At 35.8% G+C, this 27701-nt stretch overlaps 1 protein-coding gene across 1 annotated transcript; it reads left to right on the plus strand.

Annotated features, from left to right (window-relative positions):
- Positions 1-307: 307 nt before the first annotated feature.
- LOC135686989 (RNA polymerase II elongation factor ELL2) lies at positions 308-26787 on the plus strand. The gene is made up of 14 exons (XM_065203413.2): positions 308-527; positions 1081-1128; positions 2375-2628; positions 13759-13793; positions 14404-14545; positions 17224-17300; positions 19857-19906; positions 20225-20284; positions 20770-20819; positions 21324-21396; positions 21669-22129; positions 22863-23034; positions 23530-23574; positions 24483-26787. Exons 1-14 carry the CDS (start codon positions 333-335, stop codon positions 24594-24596), a joined length of 1776 nt encoding a protein of 591 aa, XP_065059485.1. The 5' UTR covers positions 308-332; the 3' UTR covers positions 24597-26787.
- The last annotated feature ends 914 nt before the right edge of the window (positions 26788-27701 follow it).

The raw sequence follows: 27701 nt of genomic DNA on the forward strand, positions 1-27701 counted from the left end.
AATAAGACAGTTAATTATTTGTTCATGGTGACGAAAAAATGCCGCAACAACAAGTTTAAACATAGTTTATAAAACATTCTTTCTCGACATTTAGCTTAGGTTGGTACATTCATATAAAATGATATAAAATTATATGAAATAATGAATGAAGAAAATCTAAAGCCGTGTATTTTAAGCGATATGTTGGGGGTAAAATTTAAGGTTTTCTAGTGGAACCTTAGTACCAATATGGGATTTTTATAAATTAGCTTTTATATCTGGCGAGGAAGTATCCAGGGGAATCCCTAGCAAAAACCAATGCGGAGGAGTATTCGTATGAAAAACGTATGTGAATGGTCAGAAGGCAGACAACATTCGAAGGTTTTGATCAGGAAGAGGTGTTAGGGGAAGAAATGGAGAACAGTTTAGTCCCAAATGAAACTTATAGCTTATCGACGAAAGAAGAAACAAATCAGAGCAAAGAATTATTTTTTGTTAAGTTAACTGACTCATCACTTCGTGCCGTCGAAGAGTACTTGGAGAATAAGGTACTTTGTATGACTTTTAACAATTATTATAGTCCCGTACCACCAAATTAGGCCATGCTTTAAAATTGGCCTACTTACCCAGTTAAAGGAATATCAAACTTGTTCATTATTGTTGAAGAATTCCACTACGTTAAAGACCCTTCTGTTTATTTTATAACTTCTTGTTAACTTTTCTGTTGCTAACTTCCTTAAATAATGCCGAGATGGATCGTAAAGGTCACTCGTTTATGTTTCTCTTTGTTTACCATGCTTTGGGGGTGAAAGCCTGAATTTGCCATTGGAACTTTGCCTTGCAGAGCCCGAGGGTTTCACATAATAGAAATAAAGGTTTTAGATATCTGTCTGGGTTCTGACGGCCTTAAGACTAGCCCATGACAATGCCCGAAAGCTAAACTGGATTTTTATATTCATGAATGATATTATAACCAAGATCTAATTTTATCTTCTGTTAATTTCTCCTTTATTTTGACTATGTATCCGTTAACATATTACCTACACAATTAAATGTAAGGGCGTCTTTTTGTTACTTCTCCCTCTTTTCTTTTCTTTGCAGGCAGCCATAAAAGGGCATCCAAAAATCCAATTCTTCGGGCCGAACGGAGTAAGTGTTATGATTTTGTGTTCATAAGACCGTCATAAGTTTTGCATACCCACTGAACATGTTAGCTCGACTATTGTCTTAATTTCCTGTAAATTTTATTAATCGTGGTTCCAAGAAAGAATAATCATATCACTTTATCTTTTTCTTCAACTTGCTCTGTAGGGTTAGGATTTTCTTGTTTTCTGTGTTTAGGTTACCGGCGTCAAACTTAGGCTAGCCGTCACCAACATACCTCGATTTCTTCCTGTCGAATTTGATAAGCATAAACCATTTAATTAAATATGGTTTTAAAACTGTGTTTCGGAGTCGATTTCATTAAAATTAGCGATTATAATTGCAGGCAGAAGTCCACGTTGTGTTTCATTAGGGTTAATATCCTCATTGGTGAATATAAAGACCATATCAAGTCCATGCTATTCTTCAATTTCTATGCCAATATGTTTTTGAAATTCTGGAACCAATGTTATAGCACTATATCTCTGAGCAAATTAAGGAAATAGCTAATTTATTTGAAGGGCTATAGAAATTGTTATTCAGTTTGTCAAATTATCACAGAAAAATAAAGACTAAAAGCATTTATCTGCTTTAAATGCTTTTTAAAATATTATTTAGATATTCCTAGAATATTCTATCATCAACATTTATTTTCACTGTGATGAGAAAACCTGTGCTGTGGAGAATTCATATATTATTTGTGTTTTCCTGGGGCAGTAAAGACTGATCTATGCTAATCTTACCACAGATGAAAAGTTGAATATTGTATGAATGTTTGAAAGTGTTTGGTTCCAATGTTAAAATGATCATAACCTACATATCTGATTAAGGAAAATTCTTCATGATCTCATTAGTTCTTCAAGTGAAAACCATATGCTGAAAAATGATAAGCAAAAAGGTCAAAATCCTGCTTTAAAATTTTGAATAACTTTTACTTGGCTGTTGTATGAGATTGTATAATTGCTTCTGTAGGTGAGGTATACTATTGTTGCCAAAGATTAACAGGCTTTAGTATTTATAGCACAAAAAGAAGGTGAAATAGAGTTTTAAAATTTTCCAGTATGTAAACTGGTATTGACCAGTATATTTTGCTGTAAGTACAAGTTTGAAAAATGATTTGATAAATTTTTAGTTTAGTAAGCAGATTTTCTAGATGTTAAAACATTCGAGTATGATAAAATATTGCTGTCACAATTTGCCATTTAAAATTTCTGGATAAAATGTTTTAATGCCATTTCACTACTTTTTTTAGCTTCTTCACCTTCCAAGTCGTCCTGGATCTGCAAGTCAAGATGTTGGTAAAAATTTCAAATTTTCCTGCTCATTTTTTGCAAGGGATGGGAGGCAGGGAATCACAGAATGTTTGCATCAGCCAAGCAAACATAAAAAAATGTTGGGCTCAATGGGTATGATTGAGAAAAAAATTGCAGTTATGGGAACAGATGAGGCTTATGAAATGACTAGAAACAAAATGGCACAAGCTGATCAAGAACGAAAAGGAGTCAGGTATTCATTTCAAATTTTATTGAAACTTTTGTGTCATCTCTTAAATTCTTATTTGTACATTATTTGGTACACTGTAATTTTTTATATGAGGTTCTTGCTTATGATCAAGGCACTAAAAATTCATTTGCCAGGACTCCAAGTAATTTGTCACATAGATGTTGGCTATGTTTTGCAAACACTGTTCACTCAGTCCTTCCAAGAGACTTCATTAAAACTTTGATATATTGTGGTGTTTTCTAGTCTGGTGTTGGGCAAATTTTTACGGGTCTTGTCCCTAAAAGGGCATGGGATACTAATTAACGTTATATTGTTAAAACAGGTTCTGGAATAAATAAACAGGAAAGTTTTTCAAAAAATGTTTTTCAGTTGGAAATAGCATTTTAGAGACAAGTTTTAAAGATAAAATATTTTTAAAGTCATTTAGCAAATTTCATGGAATCTTCTGTGTAGTTTACAATTTTTAATATTCCTTCACTCAATTTTTTGAAAGTTTTGAAAGTGAAAAAGATAGTAAATGTCAATTGATAAGCTCTAGGTAGACTTTGTATTGACCTGTTGAAATTTTTTTCACCATTACTAAATCTGTTTTAAATTGCTGTTTTGACTGCTTTTGAGTGGGATGGAATATGTTGATTTGTGTTAAAAGAGCACTGTAAAAATCTTTTTTGTGGTTTGAAAAGGCCAGGAGTTCTACAGATTGTAAATGATTGATGAGATAAATATGCTATAAATTTCTATGTTGACAGATTGCTAACTAAAGTTATATGAAACTCCTGTAAGTGCTATAAATCTCAACCAGCCAACAAATATCGATTGCTGTGCAAAACAATGCCCTTTGTTTCAATTCATAAACTATAAAGCTTTTGCTGTGACATAATTAGTTGTGGTCTCTGAAAATTGTCTAGCATGCAGATAGGGAAAATCACAATTTGCATATTCCCACAGCTATATGTCTTTTTTGAGTTAAGCATCCAGGGATGTCAGTAGCATTTCAAAGTCTGAAGGGCACAGATAGCAAAGTGCACCATGTTGCAAAAAGGGGTACTTACCCAAAGAGGCTATTTCTTAGTAAAGGGAATTTCTTCAAAAATTAAGGGGGCAACTTGGGCATCCCTGGTTTGACATCTGTGTTAGAAGATAATGCCATAAACTTTGTGCTTGTCGCTTGTCGTATGCATATTTCATGTTGGTTAAAATTGGAATGTTATCTAAAGGTAACTTGATACTTAAATTGGGGATTTGTGACAATATACCATCTTATGTTATGTTTCTCTGTGTAGTATGAACATTTATGGCTTTAGAATACTACTATAATGTGGGTAGAACTTTGTAACTAGAAAGAGAGCTCACAGTGTATAAAAATGAAGAATTGATTGTACGGAAATGTAGGTAGGGTGCTATCCTTAAAAGGTGGGAGGTGGCTGTGCTGTAGGCAAGTTCTAAAAGCCACATTCATGACCGCACCCATGACCATGCCTAATATACTTACATTTGTGTTGAAGATTGTTTTGTATATGAAATCATTCATGCCTTTCGCAAACTCAAAGAGATTGATAGGAAATTGCTTCACCAAAAATCTATAGCATAATAAAGGGTTGCAAAAATTGTTGCGTTCAGCCAAACAAGTTCTTGTTTGTTGAAGGGGGGGGGGGGAGAGTGGGAGCTGAGCCTCCTCTTGATGACATCTCTGAGGTTATCTGCTGATTTAAATCCAACCAAACACGTGCTTCAAACTGCAGCATTACTACCTAATGGGAGGACCCTCTTGGCTGTTTCTTGGTTTGTCACCAATGGTTTTGCGGGATTGATGACCATAGAGTAGTTACATATGTGGCGTTGTGGTGTCTGGTTGCTTTTACGATGAATGCCAGAAATGTGATTCACTTTTGTTGGTAGAAAGTTGGAAAGAGTTTCGGGAAAGCAAAACTCACCAGCAAAACAATTATCAAAGCGGAACATTTCTCACAAACCCTTGAGAAAAAGATAGATACCTAACTGTTGGCGGCCTTATCGAAGAAACAGTTGATGAGAGCTTCATAAGGTCAAAATGAGAAAGAGAGTTAATTGATACTTAAGTTGGGATTCGCAATAGGTCATTAAATATTAACATGTTTTGATGATGGGTTTCCATGTTTAGATTCACAATTGAAATCGTTTATCCAACAAGAATAATAGCTAAAATTAACGATATATATCTATTATTTTATTGTGATTCCGGTTTATAAATAGGTCTCTCGGATTTTGTAAAGTTTTGTAAAGCTAAAGCGAAACCTCTTTAAAAAGTGTTTTCTTTCAGTTTATATTCCAACGTTTAAACATTTAATATAATGTGCTTTCGAACAAATTTATAAACAGTTATACATTATTGTTTGTCAGATGAGACCAGTTTAACCCTTTTTTACCCAATCTAGTATCGTTTAGGTTCTTTAGTTAACATTGCCATTGCGACCCCGTTCAGTAATATTGAAGTGATCTCGGTCAGAACTAAAAACCTGAAACCAAGAAATATGGGTAGGCGTTATGTGTCCCTTAGTTGTACATCTAAATTTAAAAAAAAATACTGCAGATTTCAATGCATTGTGCCTTTTCAAAGCATGTTGCATGAACTACAGAAAAATATCGGGAAATGACTGCCGTTATATATTCAATACCGGAATCTTGATACGTGCCGACGAAGCCTAAATGCTTTATAGGTTTGGACGCCACCATAGCACTGAGGGTGCTCTGGTTGTTCTTTTCCCAGAAATCATTTATGTTTGCTTGAGTAATGTTTTTTAAAGGAGATGAGTTTTATGGAAGAAATTTTTATTTGATGCAGAAGTAGATTATATAGAATATAGAATCGTAACGTATGGTAAAATGCGATACGTTGCGGTACTATACGATCCGTTGCGATACGATTCTCTACGTTACTAGCAGTGGCGTCGCCAGCTCGAAAAACTGGGGTGGACGAAAACAAATTTTCTCGTCCACGCCCTTCAGATTCTTGGAAAAGCCTTAAATATTTTTTATCTATCTCGAAATCTTTTGGCAAGCAACTTTCCAAAGCAGCTTTTTTCGTAACGGTGGCTGTTTTGCAATTGCGAAAATCGAAATCGATCTTATCATGCCCACTAACCCCCCCCCCCCCCCAAAGGTTTTTCAGCGGATTTCGAGAAAATAGATAATCGACATCTAGGAATACTGGGGTGGACATGTCCGTCCCAGTCAACCCCAGTCTACCCCGTGGCGACGCCACTGGTTACTAGATGATACGGTACTGTACAATACGGTACGATAGAATGCGTAACGATACGAAACTGTACCAGCAATGAATAAGCGATCAGTTGGTCCATATTTCTTTCCTATTTTAATTGAGCAATTCTCACTGCTCATTGAAAAATTAAACTATCTTTATAGCCATGTATTCCTTATAGTGTTCATAACAATAAACATTTATTTTATATCTGGGAAAGTTCTCCAAACTTTGAATCGATGAAAACGTAAATAATCATCGACATAGTTGTTTTATGGCAATTATCTGCTACAGAATTCAGAATGGAAAAAGCAGATTGATCGTCATCATTCTATAGACAATTGATATTTATGCTTGGGTTTTTGGTTGCAGGTGGTTGCCGACAATTTGAATTGAGAAAACATTGCTTTGTAATTCGATGATGAGTTTTCAATTAATGTTTCTGCAGGCCTCGTTGCGAATAAGAACATGCTAGCAAAAGGCAAAAATAGCTTTAAACGTTAGGTTTAATAACAGGAGCGTAAATAATCGTGAAAATCATCAACTTATATGCAATGCATAACAGGTGGGGAGGAATTCGTAACTATGTGAGAGCGATAAGACTAAGTTTTAATGTATAATTTATAGTTGTTAATCTATCTTTATCTCTGTAACGCAAGGATGGTGGCTTTACAAGCCTACAGGTCACATATGCCCCACAAACTAATTTTCATATATCTTATGAACACCAAAAGTTTAGACCAATGCAGCGTGAGGTTGCGATCTAAACTTTAAGGCTTGTGGACCGGTCAAAAGTTTTCCGAGAAAACTAGTTTTTTCATTCTTTAATCTAAGCCATTTTTTAGATCCATATTTTAGACAGACTCGTATATTGCCACATTTTCAAAGTAACTACCAATCCGATTCAATAAGAGCCAGCCGCCAAAGACTTTTTTATTAGACGACATTTTACGGAACCAGCGACTGTCGCTTCATCCAAAATTGAGAGAAGATTTTAATTTTGATAAAAAAAACTTTATCTGAAAAAATGAAAATTTAATGTTTTGTTTTAAATGTGATTCCGAATGCAATGTTTACGCCTTGCTATGTCCAAGCTAAAGAGTCCAGGTTATGTTTTTGTTTATGTTTAATAAGTATGGTTTCCTGCCAGTTTATTCTGAGTGGACAAGAACCAAGTGCTCCTTGACATCTTCAACATGTCAACATCTTTTCAATGCTTAGATAAGTCAAGTGTAACAGAATGTAGATACGTAAATAAATAGAGATGCGTAAAAGTTACAAATACACGAAAAATATTTACGGATGCTCGATTCATTGTTTTTGGAGTACCTATGTAATTTATTGGTGACTTAGGCCCCGTTCACATTGCTTCTGATTCCAATGAAATCGGATAAAAGAGTATCCGTTTCCACCTTGCGTTCACACTGCTCCGCTGCGAAAAAGGAGACTTTTGAAAACGCACTTTGAGAACGGAGACTTTCGAAAACGCAAACTTTCGAAAATGTAAAACCCAGTGTGAACACCGAAAACGGATACTTTGAAAACGATGACAACAACAACAACCACAACAACAACAACACAGCAAAATGCTTAGAGCGCGGCAATTTGATTCACTCGAAGTTAGTAAGTACACTACTTGGAGGAATTAGTGGCAGTGAGTTGTTTGAAAACTTTATTAGCAGTCGCAAGGTCTGTAAACCAGTTCGTCGCGTTTTCCTTTTTTTCAGCGCGGAGCAATGTGAACGCTTCATCGTTTTCACGCCGTTATCAAATGTATCGGGAGCACAGGTTAAACGGATCGATATGAAAACGGATAAAAACGAAAACGGAGCAATGTGAACATAGCTTTAGTAAAATGCTTCTTGGTCCAAAGGGAACAGGAACGCCTCAAATTTTTAAGATTGTTATTAACGTTGAATAACCAGGAATCACACAGAATACATTATGTATATGTAATACATAGCGTGCGAAGAATCTTACAATTAGTTTGATTTGCTCTGAGATATTTACATAATGAATTCTGCCTATTTTTACCGATATTGCGTTAGTTTTATGCTGCTGTTCTCGTTAGGGTTGAACACAGCAGTATTCAAAACAGCCGCAACTTAGACTTACACTAGATATCACTAAGATTTTAGGAAAATCTATTTACGGGAAATTTACAAGAGCAAATTGCATCTCCGCGAAAATTATTAGTTCCCTAGTCGAAAGATTTTAATGCTCCCAGGCAGTTTCACCTCCCTGAATTTCCGTATCTCAGATGGCTAGCCCTCATTTCTAGCTACGTATTCCAAACGTAAAATCGTCTACATAGGTTGTTAGCTCATTGTGTTCTAAGAATGAATGCATTTTTTTGCCATATTAGGCCAGAAATTTGAAGTAACTTTTGTGAGAATAAGACCTGATTATTTTAGTTAATTTTCTCACAAAGACATGACTTGAGATGGATGTTCGCTGATCGAGAAAGTAGAAAGTGTCATCAAAATAATGAGATTAAAAGCGTTCTTCATCTCGAAGGACTAAACTTGCCAATAATACTAACCAGCGCCTCTTTTGCGACATTTTATTAGGATCTTGAAAGGATAATGTAAGTTGTGGGACTACAGGGTTAAATTGGCTCTGATTTGAGAAGAAATAAGCAAATCGTGATAAACTGGTATTAGGAATTTGTTACTGACGATCTCTTTGATGCGTGACAGGGACTACCTGCTGATTATGGTCGGGAAATGGTTATTGGAAGCCATATAAAGATAGGCCCGTTACTATCCTGAGGCAATATTGTTAGCATTAGCATTTAAACCGTTTGGGTTTTAGTTCAATTGATCCTTCAATAGATTGCCTCTTGCTCAATGGTTCCGTCCTAAAAATTTCGGAAAAGGGGGCTGTGTTGTAGGAAAATTCAAGAGACCACGCCCATGATCACACCCTTACCACACCCGTCATGTGTAGAAATCATTCAAACTATTCGATGAAACAAAAGACTGATAAGAAATTGCTCATTAATGAGGAATCTAAAGTATAATAAAGGGTTGCCAACATAGAATTAATCCAACAAAATATGAACTCACTTGATAAGGGGGCCGGGCCACCCAAAGTCTCACTGAATGTTAACAAGGGGGCCGAGTCCCCCTCCCCCCTCCCCCCTGAGCCCCCAACGGCACCACTGCTCTAGCTTTATTTCCAAAGGTCAACTCAAGCCTATCGTTCTAAAACCAGTGAAATCGCGTCGATACATCAGCTTGACCTCTTTGACTGTGTCCTTCTGTCAGCTGTGTTAACTGTAGGTGGAGCCAAAGTTTTTTTGTTTATTGCACGGGGTGCGCTGCAGAAACTGAGCTTTTTTATTTTGAATGAACGCATGAAATATTTTTCTTTGTACCTGCAATTTCGCAGAGCCGAAATGCATGGAGCCAGGCTTTTATCATATATTCTTGTCAACAGTCTTATGAATAGGACCCTTATCAACAACGATATTCATTCATTCTCTCCAAATAATCATGAACATAATCATGAAAATATAGTATTATAATAACTATATGACAAGTATCATGATTGCGGTGCGTAGTGAACTTCTGCAAAGGAGGGTCAAGTGAGAGCATATATAAGTCAGTACCATTTCTAGATATCCATAATTTTATCAAAGCACAGGACCAATAAAAACCGCGGCCCAGTAAAAACCGCTGGTCTCGATATTCTAAGACAATTTTAGTACCTTGAAATTAGAAGACCCTGGTTTAAATTGAATGATTACACTATTTTTATAAGAAACTCGCTACAAGAAACGAGTACTGGACAGCCAGAAAAAATTAAGAAACTCCAGTACCCAAAGCAAAAAATTAAGAAAGTATTAAATCGTGATAAAACTGAGAACAACGAAATTTTGTAAAATCCAAGAACATGATTGCCCTGTTGGCCTAGAATTTAAGACACGAGGGGTAAAAATATACTTCCCACATCTAAATACAGTATCAGAACGGAAGCGAATCTCTTGACGTGATAAAAAGGTCACGAACATTTCATAACATCACAGAACATTAAAAAACTTTTCATATACTCTGCTATGATATGGTGTTTTTTGCGTTAGCCTTATTGCCTTTTAATGATGCCACAATTAATATATTTTAAATGAATGGGCAGGTCACTATTTGTTTCGTCGCATTAATGCTACGCAGCTTGGCCAAAGCTAATAAAACAGAAGAATCAAGCACGTGTTGCTGGCCTCGTCTTTCAAAGGCATCGGCTAACGTGCTTCCGTATTCTTAGTTTATGTTTGCACGGTGACTGTAGTTGAAACCTGTTTTTGCCCACGCATGTTCAGCCTATTTTTATTGGTAATGCAATGGGCGTGTTTAATGATCCAAAATTGCTCTCACAAGAGTTTAATTTCGTTGCTTATTCTCTAATGTGATGATTAACTTTCGATTGAAATAAAGAGATCTTGCAGTGACGTATTTTTAATATGTTTTATCTGATGCAGGTGCATCAAAGCCAACGCTCAATAAAAAACAGTTTTCAAAGCGAGTTTTCAAAATCTTTATATAGCTTTCCTCTTACTATTGTGCCATCATTTTCATCATGACTTCACACTCTTTGTACAGATGCATGGGCGTGTTTCTATTGCACCAGTCAAATGATATTAATTGTTGGTGACTCAAGAGGAATGAGACGAAATAACCAAGGTTACGGCGAATTTATGTTGGGGAAAACAAATCAGTCCAGTAGAACTAGGCTCTTATCACAGAATATTATTTTTTAAAGAAAATGGGCCTTTTAAGCATGCAGCCATATACCCAGAATTCTCTGTTCCGAATCTTTTACCCTTTCTACTAAATAGTATGTCAGATGTTCAGCTTTTAGTTAATGCTTACATGGCCTCAATTAGAACGCCTTTTAAGCGCTCTACTCAAAATAGACAAAGTGATGTCATTTAACTAAATAGTTGACAAATGTCCTAAAACATAATTAGGGGGATATTAATTATTTCTAAATACTGCAAACTGGAAAAGAAACTGATCGATCTTGAATTTCGTGGCTTACACACATGCACAACAAGCAATAACAGTTTTATTATCAAAACATTTTTGCGGTAGCTTATTCTGGAAACAAAAATTCCGCTAAATTTGGGCGCTGCGAAACAGAGAGGTCGCAGCTTTGTAGTTTCTTTTTCGTTATTAGCTTTATGAAGAGTAGATTAGGGTTTCTTTGATTTTGCCAGTGAACAAAATGATTTTGAACGACTTTTACCATTTCATCTGTCTAAGCATGATATTCCCAACTCTCTATGACTGCCAAAAGTAAGGGGCGAATCCCTATTAAAAATATCGTATACATCTTTGGTGGAAATCATTTGTGGTTAAGGGAGTCAGAATAAGTTAGCGAAAACTAACGCGAGGGCATTACGATTAGCCTGTTCGGACTATTCATCTTCGTACAAAGAATAACTTGCTAACTCAAAAGAAACTACCATCCATATTCAATCATTTAGAATTTTAGCACTTGAAGTTTATAAAACTTTAGCAACCTTAACCTGTTTTCATGAAAGACTATTTTGTTCCTAAAACAACAGGTCACAACCTTCCACTGAAAAACCCTCTTGACATTTCAAAAGCCAGAACTACCAACAATGGTATCATTTAAATTTTCAAGGGCCTAAAATAGCAAATTCCCAGAATCAATGAAGACAGCACAAATATTAGATAATTCCAGAATTTGATTAAAATTTGGTTCCTTCTAGTATGCATGCTTGTTTTGCAGTAAATAATCTGTCTTTTGCAGTCCTTGAAATTGCTTAATGTCAGTTTTAATTAGTATGTGTTCACTATTGCAAAAACTAACATTAAATAATCCATACAGTGTAAAAGCATATCCATCCAGAAATCCTAAAAATCATTTCGTTTAAGTGGAAATCTCGTATAAGATCTTGTACAAACGAATTGCTCCTGGGCCCGGAAGGCGATTCACTCTTGCAAATAGCTTACGAGATTTTTTCTAAAACAAAAGGATTTCTGGGGATTTTCAGATAAAACAATAGGATTTTCACTTATGGTGTACGTAATTTTTTGGGAGTGATTTGCCCCTCGCCTAGGCCCAAAAATACTGGTTCCCTAGATTAAGATTTTGCATATTTCCCGGCAGACTTCTTTATTGGACAGAACATGAATAAATATCAGCTGATCTACGACCTCATTACAAAACGTATCTATAATAATAGTGTCCATAGGAAGCCCATAACACCAATGTTGCCTAGCAATTGGTTTGAGTGCTGTAAATTATAATAATAGTGTCCATAGGAAGCCCATAACACCAATGTTGCCTAGCAATCGGTTTGAGTGCAGTAAATTATAATAATAGTGTCCATAAGAAGCCCATAACACCAATGTTGCCTAGCAGTTGGTTTGAGTGCTGTAAATTCGGGTGGTTTAAGTCTGTTCAGATGGCTTTCAGACAGTTTTTCATCATCAGATTGTCTAATCGCCATTCTGAAAAGGATTATCACCATCATCATATTTTGCCATGTGTAATCATTATAAACTGTTAATTAATGGTGAATTCCATATTAAATAAACTGTTTATTATTCAATTACAACGATTAATTCTACTTAATAATTGGTACGTTATAAAGAAATAAACGCACAAATCAGAAAAACAATAAAATAGCATCAGTTAACATGTAGTGAAGCACCTGATGAACTAATTCAATAAATTGTCGAAAAAAACATCTAGCCTAAGGAAACAGGTACTCAATCGTCGCAAGGAATCCTTTCCATCCCCTCTTGTAAAGATAATTTGCCATCAGATTCGTGTGACGTGTCCTAAGATCCCTCTCCATTCTTGAAGAGACTTGGGGGGGGGGAGGGGGGTTCGTCTCTGAAATAAACGGGTTGGTTCCACCATAGTCAATAGAATCCACTAAAGGTAATTTCTAGCGATAACAAATAACATCCAATTGGTTTTGTCCCAGACAATACGAGATTCATTGCCCAAAAATGGTTGTATTTTTGTGTGAATTAAGATCAATTTTTTTCTAATAAGTTCACCAATACTATTATTAATCGGTCCTGTTCTTTCCCAGACTGATATTTTTAATAACCAGTTTCGACGTTCTAGAATGAATGAACGACTGTAGATGAAAGAGAAGGTCACCTGCCATTTGCAGCTGTAATTTATGGGTTTTGAGTATCTCAGTTTAGCATGTAGATATCAATTTATCGTGAAATAACCTCAAAAATGCACAGCTCCATGCCAGGCAGAGGAATTCAAGAAATCGTTATCTAGAACGGAATTCGGGTGGACGTAGCTTGACAAGTTCTTTCTGGCACTCCAGTGATTTAAAAGCAGATCTCGGTCTTTTTTCAACCAGAACTCTTCTAACTAATTTTTCATTTTTAATCTCAGTTTATTAAGCCCTTACTCATCCTGCCATCTTCAAATATTTTGCTTGGAAATTCGTTTCCTTTGATTTCAAAAACCGTTTTTCTTTCTGAATTTCATTCAAGGTTACGCTCATTTTTTGTTTTGACTTTTGTAGAATGCCATTGATAATGAAGTCCAGTTTCCATTCTAATTATTTCGCTGTGGCTCAACCCCTGGACTCATCCAGAAAACTTTTTGATATATAATTGTTTTATTTCATGACACTTTTATATTAAGCAAAAATACTTTTGATAAAATATTTTCCAGTAAACGTCCTTTTGAACTTTCTGAAGATATTTTTACACAGTTCGTGTGCATAAAGATTGGCATAACAACAATTGAGAAATTGTGCTCATAGAGAACAATTCTCAAATTCTAATTTGAGCCACATATAGAGAATCCACTCGATTGACACAGAGCCATAGCTATCATCTGTGTCTGCAATCAGCTATTTTCTAATCACCTTTTCTTTTACTTCCTAGGACCAAAGAAATCAAAATTAATCATTCGAAGTCAAGTAAGTATTTTTTATTCAATGGAGTTCTCGTTTCAAAGTTTCAAAAGGTTTAAAGAAGACCTAAATCGTGATATTTGTTAATATTTGGTAAACAAAATGGTCACATGCGGTTAAGGATCGATTTTGGTCTGGATTTTACCCTTTTTTTGTCCATCTAAAGCTCATGGGGTTTAGAGTATTTTGCTCTCCTCCATCCATGCATTTGTTATGTATGGGCGTCTGTGTCACCCTTCATGTTGTCCAGGTAAATAGGCCACCGATCATGGTTCATCCTATGTTTGTAGACTTGTAAAGCATCTGTTTTCTTAACCTGTTATGGTAGAAACCCCTTTTTGTATAAAGCCTTTTGGTTTCTAAGTAGTTCTTTGTTTTAGTCTTTTATTGTTTCCCGCAATATGTTAGTGGTTGTCATAATTTCGATCTTGGATTTTTAGTCAAATATAACCCCTTGTTTGTTCCTCTTCAGGCTCGGAAAACTTTAAATTTGACTTTCTTCTGAGGGACAAAGCTGGATAAAGTTTTTTTCATAGATGAATTTAACTTTCCATTTTCAATTTGGATTAACCTTTCTGCTGATAGAATTTAATATCACCTAATTGTTGGTATTTAGAAAAGAAGATCACTCCTGTCGGAAAAGAGATGAATAATGCAATAAAAAAGAAGTTAGCAGGAAGTTCGTCGTTGTTGAAGCCAATAAATGGTTTAAAGCCAGCGACTACCGCCGGATCATCATCAACTTCGAAGGGATCAAGGTGCGTTTGCCCTCTTTGACGTAAGCTTATATTATAGAACAACTAGGTTTGATTGTGCCATAGACGGTCAGGCAAATAGTTGTATTTAATGAGAATATCACACTCTCCACAGGTTGAGATGATAATTAAAAAGTTATTACTGGATTAAACCTTGGACGTCATTGCCCTCGTGTTCTGCTAAGTTGTGCATGTGAAATTTGATGAAACAATAGCCACATGTATTTTCCAATATTTGTTGATCATTTCATGTTCATTATAGACTAAATTTCATTATGTTCAAAGGTTTATGGCAGTTGTCATACTCCCCGCTAATGTTTACTTTAAACTTATGCGTTGATCAATAGTGTAGCAGGTTCGTAAATCGCTTTTTAAGCCACTCAAAAAGTGTTAAAAACTCCTTTAAACAACGAAGAGTAAATGCTTTCTCATATTCTTGAAACGCTCCCTTTGAAAATCTGGCAAGGCTTTCCATTTTTCTGAAGCACTTTTAAACAGGTCAGGTCCTTTCAAGTCCAATGAAGGTGACTGTTTCTGAAACGCTCATTAAGAAGCTGACCGTTATATTTATCCATAGAGGAAAGTCAAGAGAACAAAATTATCTTTGGTTGAAAATTGATCAAATGTTCCATCATTCATTAGAAATTGAAAAATCAGGCTGCTAGAGAAAGGGGGGCATAAAAAAGATTGTTTGCTGGAGGACTGCAGCATCTTCTGTGTACGGTTTTTCGTGGCCAGAATACACAAGGTTGCGATGTGTATAAGAAGTTGTTCACAATATTTATCGTTCTGTTTTCTTACCATTTCTCTTTCTACTATTTGTACATGAACATCTTGTAACATAACGAGCTGTTCAGAGAAAAATTTCGTTAACTTCTGTCTATGAAGCAAAAATTATTCTTAAACCAAGCACAACGATATGAACAACTTAGGCTTGGGAGCTTGAGACGTTCCGTGATAAGTTCCGTGGCTTTATTTTTAGGTCAAATCGCATGCTCAGGTTCTGGGTCAAACCTACGTTCCTTTTGATTCAAGAGAGAAGGCACTGTTCTGGACAACTAGAAAATGTCATAAAACAACATTTTTTACACGAAATGCAATATTATTTAAAGCTTTTTGCTCAAATAACAGTAAGCAATGAAAAAGATGCACAGTCTTATAACCGTGTGTCTTGTTTTGTGTTAGCAACAAATTGCTGTTTTTGCCCTTTTCCTGTACAGGGATCATATCTCGTTGCAATTATTTTCGGCACACTGTTCTTTTCTTCCAATCAATACAAACTGCTCTATTATTCACACCTGCCTTTGTGGTGTTCTTCTTTATAAACATTTGATTACTATTGATGGAAGATTCTCACGCTATTCAAACATCCACCATATTACCAATTTGAATGAACTAGAAAATATTCACCACCAAATCAAACGTTTTCGTTCTGTGCTTGTGTTTGCAAACTCTAATAGCCAGACATGTTTTTAAAGCCAGGCGAACCTCGTTCTTGCAAAACCTGTAGCTGAAATAACAAACAATTTCACACAGACATCACACTTTTGTTGATTAGTAAAATCCATTGAATTATCATTCCCAAATTAATTTTTCCTTTAATTGTGCACCTGTTCCAATATCAATAAAGGAATTCAGATTTTTAACTTGAAGCCGAAAAACTGCAACCAGTGTTTGTTTTAACTTGATTTTGTTTGAGTGAAAATCTTGACGAACGATAATTCATTTTATTGCTACATTTCAACGTTTAAGGAGCTCATTATCTATTGCCAGTGGCCTAAAGGAGACACCTGGGGCCCTTGGGAAAAACTGAGATAGGCCCATATTCACAGACTGCAATAAGGTCCAATCCGATGGTGTGGGGCATGCCAAACATAATAGCGTGTGTAAAAAATGATACTTCTTTTCGTTGATTAAAGGGGACTGAGTTCCATGCTTCAGTTGAAAGATTTGTTAAGCTTTCGAAAACAAGGTTAACTTAAATGAAGTCCCAAAAACATGGATATCTTTGGGGCCCTTTTGATCAATGGTCCTTAGTTATCGAACTAAGATGTCCTAACTAGTTATGGGCTATCATCCCATATTGTTTTGTTGAGGTTCATTCTATTAAAATTGAAGTCTGTTATAAAGAAGGGAAGTTTGTCATCCACTGTCACACTGCCAGTCTGTGTGCCCGCCGTCTTTTCATTGAATGTCTTTCGAGGGTTGGCCGGTTGGGAAGTCAGATCTTTGTTCCATAAAAATTTTGGTATTTCACTATGAAATGTGTTTTTGCCTAACTGTCATGCAATCCAAATACTTCCTTCGTTTTTTGTGTGTTTTCCTTGACTAACCAGCACTTCGCAGTGGTGGCGCCAGGGGAGGGCTAGAGAGGCTACAGCCCCTCCGTCGGAAGCATCTAGCCCCCCCATCGGAGGAAATTTTAGGTTATTGTCGGAGCAAATTTGACAAAATAACGTGCGAAAACTGCTTATATTAGTCATTTTAGCCCCCCTGTCGGAAGCTCCAGCCCCTCTGTCGGAAGATTTCTGGCGCCACCTCTGGCACTTCGGCTGATAAAATGATGTCTTAGACTGATAGTTGTATGAACGCTTTATTATTATTATTAAGTAATTGCTTTATTGAAAGTTTTTGAATTTTGGAAATGCTGTGTTTTTACCATGGCCTTTCTTTCTTTGCAGTTGCAAAGATCGCGTAATTCATATTCTTGCCATTAGACCTCACAAGAAGCTCGAAATTTTTTCAAGGCTCCAGAGAGGTAGGTGGCTTTTAATGTGTTTGTGTTACTTTTTTAGCTTTTTCTTTCACTTTGTGGTAACGAATTTTCATTAGACTACCCGAGGTGCCACGAAAGAGGTCTTTTAAATTTAAAAATGGCTGAGATGCCTAGAGGGAATTTTCAGCCCTCCAACCATGGCCTCTGCAAGGATGGAAGCCGCGAAAATCATGATTGTTCTAGAATAAATAGTTTTTTCGTGCAGCTATTGTGTATTTTCCAAAAGATCCTGTATCATAAAGTCTCGTATAACCTCAACATCAAGGTCAAGAGAGGCTAGCAGTACCAAATTTTCCTTTGAGATTTTTCAAGAATTAATCACATAACCTTTTCTTAATAAATCTGCGTAATGTTTGTGGCCGACGTTGTGTGCTGACAAGCCCTATTAAGGTTTCCTTTGCCAATAGCAGTGTGTATTTTTAAATTATTTTGCAACCAGATATGAAATTGCCCTTGTTCTGAATATAAGATAAGAAAACCGCTGCTTTCTGCAACCGTTAATTTGTTTGAAAGGAGTTCTTAGACGCTCTGAACCTTCAATATAAACAGAATTAGTCTTGCGTGTATTTTCGGATCAGCATTCAATGAAAATTTGTGTTTTATCTCCTAAAACAATTGTCTAATTGCAAGTTGCGTTTATTCAGCAGATGCAGGCTATCCTTTCTCTTTGATCCTGCAATCCCTCGTTCTGAGATAAGCTTTATTTAAGGATTGAAGCAGCTGTTCTATACATTAACAAGAAAAATCTCCAAATTTTATTGCAAAGTTATAGAGTCTGATACGTGCTGTGCTTTTATTTTTCAAAGCATGCTTGAATTTTTATTTGTTTAGACTTTCTTGACAAAGCTTGATTACATGTCTCCGAAAATGACCTACAATGACAGTGCGTCTTTGCGTTATCAAAGTCTTCGTTTCGTTTAACTAAACGAGATTTATCACATCGAAAACATTTCCTAAACTGTATTTTAGTATTGCCTGTGCTACAATAAAGTGTTACACCGCCAATATTTGAACTGCTGAATACACACTGTCGCAGCTCGTCGCCTTTAAATTATCAAATCCAAAGTAGGAGGAACCGACATGGCTAGATAAGCTTAATTGTTACAATGACTGCGACTGGACTGGCTGCTTCATGTCTCTTAAATAAATAACCCTGTATTAAACGGTTTCGTAAGCTTGTATAAGGCTGTCCTTGAAACCTGAAGTGGAACTTGATGCGAAGGGAAATATATCTATTTGTTTACTATTGGCCCCCTAATCTTACTATTGCAAAAATAATTCTGCTACTCTCCCCAATGTCTATGTCCCATTTTGATTGAACCCATCAGATTATTCACGAATCAGACAGTGAGATAATTCGGTTTAAGTTTGTCGCATAATCTGAAGATTTTTTCACTTAATGAGCTTAGTTGTTTCGGCCAACCGACTCTTTGACTAAACGAAAGAGCTGTCGCGGTCCCTCTCCAAAAGTTATTAATACTTTAGCTTTTCATACTGTCCTTCAGACATGGGCAAATAACATTTGGGTGGATTTTTTATTAGAATGCTCTGTTGCAACGAAGCTTGTTTTAGCAATTAGTCTTCGGCAGATGTGTTCAGTCTGAATCGTAGTTTGTTTTTAGCTTTCCCTTTCAACGACTCTTTACTCTTGTTATTGCGTAGCAGTAAAACGTGTTCTTTTTATCCAGTGTGCTTGATTATTTTCATAGCTGTTGTGAAGCTTATGTTTAGCAAAACATGGGCCTATTCCTGCTTTAGCTTTTAAAGAAGCATGCTTTTGATTTATCATGTTTTGAGCGAAAATTCAAACAATTTTATTTGGACAAAAAATGTCTTTATATTTCTAAAAGTGAACATTTTTATCTAGTTACTATATTTATTTGTTGTAATATTTAGTTGCAACATTAACTATATTGAAGTTTTAGATACAATGCTTGAATTGATAACAGCATTTGTTGTGTTGGGGGATTACCAAGTATAAACATTGCTATTTTATAATGAAGGGGAATGACCTCTTGGATCGGAGTCCCTGCTATGGGTCAACGATTCGAGATATTACAAGAACTTGAATTTCTGCTCAAGAAACAGAATTTTGTTTAGAATCAGTATTGTAGAAGCCGCCAAGCAGGGGCGGACACTTGATCAAATATTGGGGGGAAAGCCTATTGTTTTAATAAGATGACGTCACATTTCCCATTGTTCTAGAACAAAATACCATTGTCCTCTAAAGTATTGGGGAGGAGGGGCGGTCGCCCCCCCCCCTCGCCCTCCCCCAAGTGTCCGCCACTGCCGCCAAGAATAACACTTACTTGCCTTTAACGGTTGCAATAGGCAATTTTTCAAGAGCTCTAATCCCATCGATTGAATTTCCTTTCATGAATAGTTGACTCAATGACCAGAACAAGCTTGAAAAAACCATAACTCGTATTTTTTAAACACAATTATGCTTTCGTATTGAAAATACACTTTTATTCTCGAAATGACCTAAATGTTTTGAATTTGTTTACCGGATTGATCTAAATTTTCTTTTCTTTTCAGAGGGCATAAATCAAAAAGAAAGAAACACTCTTGGGGCAGTGCTGCAGCAGGTAAAATTTCGCAATCATGTTTCATTGTGAGATTTTTTTGAAATATTCGTCTGAAAATTAGCAAACCTTAATATATTTTGCATGCTTGATATGTCTACCAATTTGAATTAACCTGAATATTGCGATTTGAGCAAAAATCGCTCTTTTCTTTTTATAGAACCAATCACCCATATTTGCACGCTAGATTTAAACCTGAAAATTGTAAACATTTGCGACACGTGGATTCTTGTGCGAGCATAGGAGAGTTGAATAAAAAATACATCATAATTTAGTAAATGTTTTTCCAGTGTTTTTTGTCATTCATGAATTTGTTCTTAGGTTGCCACCATGCAAGATAACTCCTTTAAATTAAACAAGCACTATTATAACGAAATAAAGGTGAGCAATACTGCTTTTTCTCACTGTCATTTTTATTGCCATTTCTTATTATATTATTACCCTATTTATTAGCTTCTGACTCTCTGTGCAGTCTAGACCAGCTGATTGCTTGTTTTTCTATAGATTGACTGTAAAACTAGATATAACAAAGTGCCTTGATAACCATTTTCTTTAGATTTTCAAGCCAGACACTGGCTCTTACCTCATTAAACAGAGCCACTGTCCAATATGTGCCAAAAATTGAGCCATATTTCTATGGACTGAAAGTGTTTTTGCATGACGACAAACACTGTTTTGTCTGTATATAAACAAATATTTGCTACATAGTTATATGGTTTTGTTTGCAACTTTGAAGAAGACTTTCCTTGTCTCTGTTATGATTGCTTCCACTATGATATTTGTGTTAATGTTTTCGTGCTTTTGGTTATTAAATGATCACGTGTAAACATGTGGAAATCGTCAAGCAAATCTGTTTTGCATTCCAGCCTGACACATGGCCTTACTATTCGGAAGCCGAGAAAACAGCCGTTAAAGAGTAAGATTTCGAGTGACTAGTTTTAATATATTGTAAATTATTATCTAAAGATGTTAGATACAAACAAACTCAAAGTTTTGTTTCTTTTGGTACAATAACTCCTCTAAAGTTCATGAACAAGACCTTATATCACATGCTTTACAAACCTATCGATACTATCAAAGACCATTCTTAGGCTAAAGACTACTGGATTTTTGTCTAGGCAAGGAAAAAAGGTTGGTTTTTCCAGATAATGTATCTGATATGTGGCCAGATAATGCTTTCAGTTAAGCTATCCCTGTTCTCATAGCTGTAGTAAACCATTTCAATGCGTTGTTGAAACCTTTTTTTCTCAAGAATTATAGCGTAGTATAGCTTTCTATAAGGAACTCCCCACAGATAGTTGATTTTCACGTTCAATTCATAAAATCCTTTAATTTAACAAAATGATTTAATTTTAGTGATTCACTTGTCCATGGAAATAATCGATTAACATGTTATATCGTTTCTCTGGTTTTTCCTTAGAAGTTTAGCTCAGTTGATGAGCCAAGACTCAAGTCCGAAGGTCTCGTCAACATCGAAATCACCCGAAGAAAAAGTGAGCTTGTTTTGGTTAAATTTTTCCAACATTTGTATTCTTATTCCAATCGTCTCACACAAAGTAATCTGTTTGTCTTGTCTATCTGAAATGAAATTGGGAAGCTCGAAATAACTGTTGTTTTGTAGTTACAAAAAATAACTGTTGTTAGCAATATTTAACCTTTAAAAAATGCTGTGATGCTATAACAATGCTGTATAACCTCTACGGATGTTTGATTCATTTGGCCAGGCCTTAGTTTTTTTTAATGGATTCTTTTCGTAATTCTTTAGGGAATTAAAAGACAATTGAATGATGACTACAACCATTTATCGTCCAAAAAACAAAGAATAGCAAAACCAATTCAAGATCCGTCACCCTCGTCTTCGATTGCATCAAAAGGAGACTCGAATCGTGATCATAATTCAAGTAAAAAGCGATCTGATCAACAAACTCGAACTCCAAATAATGCACATAAATTATCGGGTAAAACAGAACTTTCAAAGAACGGAATATCACGGAATGGGACAGAACGTTCCGGGACAAAACTAAAAAACGAGCCTTCAAAAAATGAAATTTCAAGTAATGGGACGACTCCTTCTGTACAAAGATTAAAAACTGAAAAACCTGTTGCTCGTATATCACCTATAAATTCTTACATGTATAATGGGAAGGAAGCCAGGTCGGTGGTGCAAGAGGAAGAATCGTCTCCGCCAACCGTTGCCTCGACGTCGGATATCCCTGATCATGTTCTGTAAGTTGATCGAGTCATTAATTGTCATTAATTTATTGACAGGTTGATCAATGTTTTTAGATTGACTTTTTAATCCTTTTTAGGACCGAGCGAATCCTGCGCTTTTAGGCTCTGTGCCTGTTACCGTATATGACGGTTGCCTTTCTTGCTTGGATGTTTGCTGCCAGGGTGACTTCCAATATGTTCCTTAGAAACCCTGCCACCATTCCTTCACGTTTAGAACTAGCTTTCCAACTTTTAGATGACGAGATTCTATCGTCTTTTGGCTATTAAGAGTTAAAGAGTTCTATTTAAAGTTGACAGTGTGCCTTTTATGTCATTCGATAAGATTATGAGACCTTTATCATGAGCAATTTTTTGCTTTCTTGAAAATCTAATCACCCCCCCCCCCTCTCCATCCCCCAGTTAAATGTTCACATTTCTTCTTTCACAGGAAATTTACACAAACTTCGAATGGGGAGAAAGGGTAGATGTAGGGCTACATATGAATCCTTTCCTCCCTTTATTTAGGGTTTTGCCTCAACAGATTTGTCCAAGATTTGTAAATCTAAGACGCCTGGAGGTTGGGAAATGTCAATCAAAAAAAGTAAAGCCAAAAGTTCAAATTCGCGTGGATTGGAATTGGGTGGGGCGAACGTCTGTCGTGCAGTAATCCTTGTAAAACCGTGCTTCTATTCATGTTACTTTATTTTCAATAGCCCAGACCATGACTTCCTGTGCTTCTTTTTTGTAGAAAGTACCAGCCTATCAAATCGTATGAACAGAGATGTAAATACAAGCAGGATTTCCAAGCACAGTACAGAGAGTATATAGAACTAAAAGAAAACATAGACAGAGTTTCGAATAAATTTTTAGAGCTGGATCGAATTAGGCGGAAGCACCCAGAAGACAGCCAAGCCGCCCAAGTAATGATCTTTATTTTTTTGATCTTTTCATTGTGCTCATTGTTTGTTATATTCTTGCAGCATTGCCATGTTGCCAGAGCAATGAAACCCCAAGCATGTATATTCCTTAGATCTGAACCCAGCGCGCATATGACGCCAAGTTTTGATTTCAACCAATAAAGACTATGGGAGCTACTCGATAGTCACGTGACAGCCATGTGACTGAAACATGGCCGTACTATAGAATTAGTAAATTTTCTATGTTGATGAATCTGTTAAAAAGACCGTTTCCCTTTTGCCATTGGCTATGCCTATACAATTGCAGATATAATTCCCAGTTGTTATGAAGTGTTTTCCAGCCTAGCTGATAATTGTCTAATTAGTATGTATTTGAACTCCCTATTTATATGTATTTATGTTTCAAATAAATTTATATTTCTACGTCAAAATTTTTGCTACAACACAGCAGTTTTATCTTTTGAGGCTATTAGTGATTTAAGTTTTATTTTGCCGTAGGAAATAAAGCAGAAAATATTTTATCTCTATGAAGAACACCAAAAGGTAATTCGAGAATACTTTTCGCCTATTGTCAAAAGATTATCGACGGAATTGTTTACTTTAGAAAGGCTATCTGCATTTGAAACGTTCATGGAAGACATATATATTTATTCTTATTTATATAATTATTGTCCTTTGTCAATATATTCAATTTTGCCACTGACAACGTGAAATGGCCTGGAACCATTTTGTCAGTTCAGTCTAGATCAGATTAGTCCAAGGCTGAGTTGCTATTACCTGTTTAAGATTGTGAAAAATGAAAGGGCCTTTTTCAAAGAAAATTCTTAACCTTCGTCCTTTACCTTTCGTCTGAATACAAATCCGACTGCCATGTCTACTGGAACACAGAACATGGACCTTCGTCCAATTTTTTCATTTCGTCCAAATATTGACCTTGCTTGCTTCTTTACAAAAAATTCAGGACATTGGATAATATTCCTGAAAAGTTTAATGCTCTGTTTAAGGGCATATGGCGAATCATTTGATGGGTTCAAATGACGATCGATAACTTACGTCTAGGGAAATGAGCCAGTGTTTTGAATCTCTATGCATTTTTATTCATTACTGTATTTTACTGGTACTACACATCTTAAACTGAGCAAATTGTATACAATTATAGAATTGTATACTTTCAGAATAGACGTGAATAGAATTCATTGTTACAAGTAGCACAAGAAGCTTGAACATCACTGCATGAATTTTTAGGATCCTTTACTATCCAAAATTCATACATTGAGATTCGTTATTTAACAGATTAATGAAAATTGCTGTTTTACCTGTCTGTCTGTAAGTGTTCGACGGGTATAGGCAGAGCTGTACAAAGTTACCTGATAATCCCATAAGTTATTTTGGATTAAAGTTATACTATCGACAACTATTACTTAGTTTTGACTCTCTTCTTTCTTTTACAGGATGAAAAATACCAAGAAATGAAACAAAAATACGCGGATCTCTATGCCAGACTGAGTCACATAAAAAAGCTAGTAGTTGAGTATGACCAAAAGCATTTTCAGGTGGCATCATGATGCACCCTTGAGTAGTAGAGCTTAGAGTTGAGTAGTTCATGATGCTCGTCAGGTATCGTTCGCAATTTGTGCTTGCATTTTGGATATCTGGGTACTTTTGCCTCGTCGCTTTCTTACACCTGTTTTGCAAGTCAAAGTTATTCGCCTTGTATTTCTGAATACTTCTAATACTTATTACTTGACACTTCTGGGTACTTCTGAAATATTTGAAATGCACGTTCTACTTTCCTTTTTGTCTTCAACAAATTTGAGTTTTAGGAAGCCTTTAAAGGATTTGTTGCTATTCTGTAATGTTTACCCCCGAATAACACTCAAATCATTATTTCTTTCAAAAGTTCTCACGTAGCTTTTGCGCGAAATGAATCGAATTCCTTTAATGTCGTGTTAGCCTGTTCTCTGTTCATTATTGCCCATAATTTATTGTGGGTGTAGTGTAGAGCAGTGTAGAATTTTGGTTGCCCAGTGTCAATGTTCTATCCTTGATAGAAAAGGACGTACAATTTTCGAAATACCTGTACGATGTGAATATGAGGTCTAAGTAGATAACTCAGGGGCTAGACTTAAAGTATGTTGCTTACTATTCTCGTCCTAAGTATATCGTGAATTTCTTTTGCAAAATGATATTTTGGAGTTGAACACCAATTATTTTGTGGATAAGCTGCAAAATGTTTTGTGGTTTTAGAATATTCTCATAAATTTTATCGGTATTTTCTCCTTAAGCCAGTCCGTATGTTATTAATCCTTGCAGCCATCGCATCCCGTGTAATGTTACGTTTCTTTCGAAGTACTGATTGTTGCTTTTTTGCCCGTTGCGTGCTACCTTTCTATAAGAAGAACCCTTTAACTCTGAGAGAATTGTTATTTTTAAATTCTTTTTCAATCGAAGATGTTTGTAAGTTGATTTTGTATTGTGTGGCCTAATTTTTCTTGTATTTGTTTTCGTTTCATTCGCTATTTAAGGGTTTGTCGCTCACTTCCAATTAATTGCCAGTTTAAAGCTATTGCTGATCTTTCATTGCTTGTATTCAAAAAGATAATTTATTTTTAAAGATGAAATCTTAGGTTTTTAGGATTCTTTGGTATCAGCAATGAAGCCCTCAATTGTGATTCCCATGTCCTAAAGGGCATCCCTATAATTAGAATTTAAGTGTATATCAGAGCTAGAAGTATTCACCCCCAAACCTTAGGAGCAGGGAGAATGCTGCCCCCCACTAATGATAGGGATGTCCATTCTCCTTCCCTAATTGACACTAATTTGAAAAAAATACATTCTTTTACATAGTATTAGAGAGTTTCAGGGCTTTGGTTGTAAAGAAACACTCTAGTTAATATTTACCAAAATTGTCCAGTTCATAAGCTTTAAGAGCTATCATGTTTTGGTCAGGATTTTTTAATTAAATTTTCTTTAGGAGTATGGTCATTGTCCTACAATTTTGAATTTTGACTTTGTTATATTTCAAATAGGTTGTTTTTTCTTGGTCTAACTTAAATACTAAGGATGTAGGCTATTTGGTAAAAGAATTTTTCCTAATATCTTTATACCAGCTAGGGGCCACTGTTTTAGCTAAAGAAATTGAGGTGTAATCTTGTTGTAAATCTTGTATTTCTTCGCAACATTGAATCAGATAAAACCACTTTTGTACCAGATAATGAACCTTCTTCCACTTCGTATTGTCGAATGTGAGGGGCCTGGGGATGAGTTAAATTTCGCACAGTCAAAGTACGAAGCGTTGTTGTCATCAAAGAGGGACACATTTTCGACCAACTGAGATTGAGAGAAAGCATAAAAACCAATCTTGATTGGTTTCAAGTGGAATCTCCTCTCTTTGATAAAGTTTTTCTTTTACCAATATAGTGAAAATAGCATTGCGATTTTTGAATCAGGAGAATATTGCATCGGACAGTTGTTCAACAGTTACAAGGAAAAAAGCTTTCTTGTTGTGTTGGTTTTATTCATTCCCTCGAGAGTTTGATTGCAGCGTGATTGTTCTTGCCCATAGCAACTTACATGTCCCGTCAATTTAATTCTTTTCACCCTCAAATCGCCTGTTTCTTGAATTTTGTATTATTTATGACTTTGCGTGTAGATATGATTTGATTGTTCAAAACAAGGAAAAACTGTAGAACTTTGGGTCGTTGAATTCATTTATTTGTGTCGACATTAAAAGTGAATAATAAATATTGATAATTTGCTATGTGTTTCTCTGTACTGTTTGTTTACTTGTAAATGGATAAGAACCAGTAATGTAGTACTAGAAGTCTATAACCATGTTGTCAGTGAAGATCCAAGGTAAAATTACAATGGAAAGAGCTTTTGTCAAACTGCATATTGCTTGGGGCATTGACGTACATATCCCAAACTGCTAGAACCAGTGTTGATGTCCCTACTTACAGCTCTAGAAGTTGCCCCTTTTTGTCTACATGTTCCCCCACTTTTAATTTGCTTTTTTCGCCAATGGCTGGGGGACCTTTCGTGGAATATAATGGTGCATCTCTTAAGCAACAGTAGATCCCCGTCTACCTGCAGGATAGGAATCACAAGGTAAAGGACAGAATATTTTCTACGTCATTGTTGAAAATTTTTCATGTCTAAATTGATTCATCTTTTTAATCTTATATCATATCTACAAACTTAGAGGTAGAACATTATTTTGCAGTATGTTAAAGGGAGTATGTCTTTACTGTAAAAATACTCGTTCTAAACCAATTACATTAGAAAAAAAATCAACTATCTTGAACAATTTTTCAGAGCATGTAGAAACCGTCAGGAAAAATCAAATTCAAACAGCAGATCAAAAAAGCTTAACGTTCAGAAGAATTATAGTGAATAGTCAGTCGGTCCTTAACCTAAAACACTTAAGCTTTTGCTCTTGGCTGTTTATCTTCTTTCCATCCTTATCAGGTGAAATCACCGCCACCCTCTATACCCTGTAAATATTTTCTGTTGCCAACGCCAACAACACAGTCAATCCACTGATCTTACTTGCTTTTTGAGATCAGTGGGCCTCGTTCAACCGTTGTTTCGTTCCCTTTATTCAGTAAAACTTTGACGCTTTATGAGAAAATTGCCAGTACTTTAATTTGCCGTCTTGTAAATTTTTCTTA

Source organism: Rhopilema esculentum, chromosome 20 (genome assembly GCF_057945365.1).
Source record: "Rhopilema esculentum isolate cy_ngs chromosome 20, ASM5794536v1, whole genome shotgun sequence".
NCBI lineage: Eukaryota > Metazoa > Cnidaria > Scyphozoa > Rhizostomeae > Rhizostomatidae > Rhopilema > Rhopilema esculentum.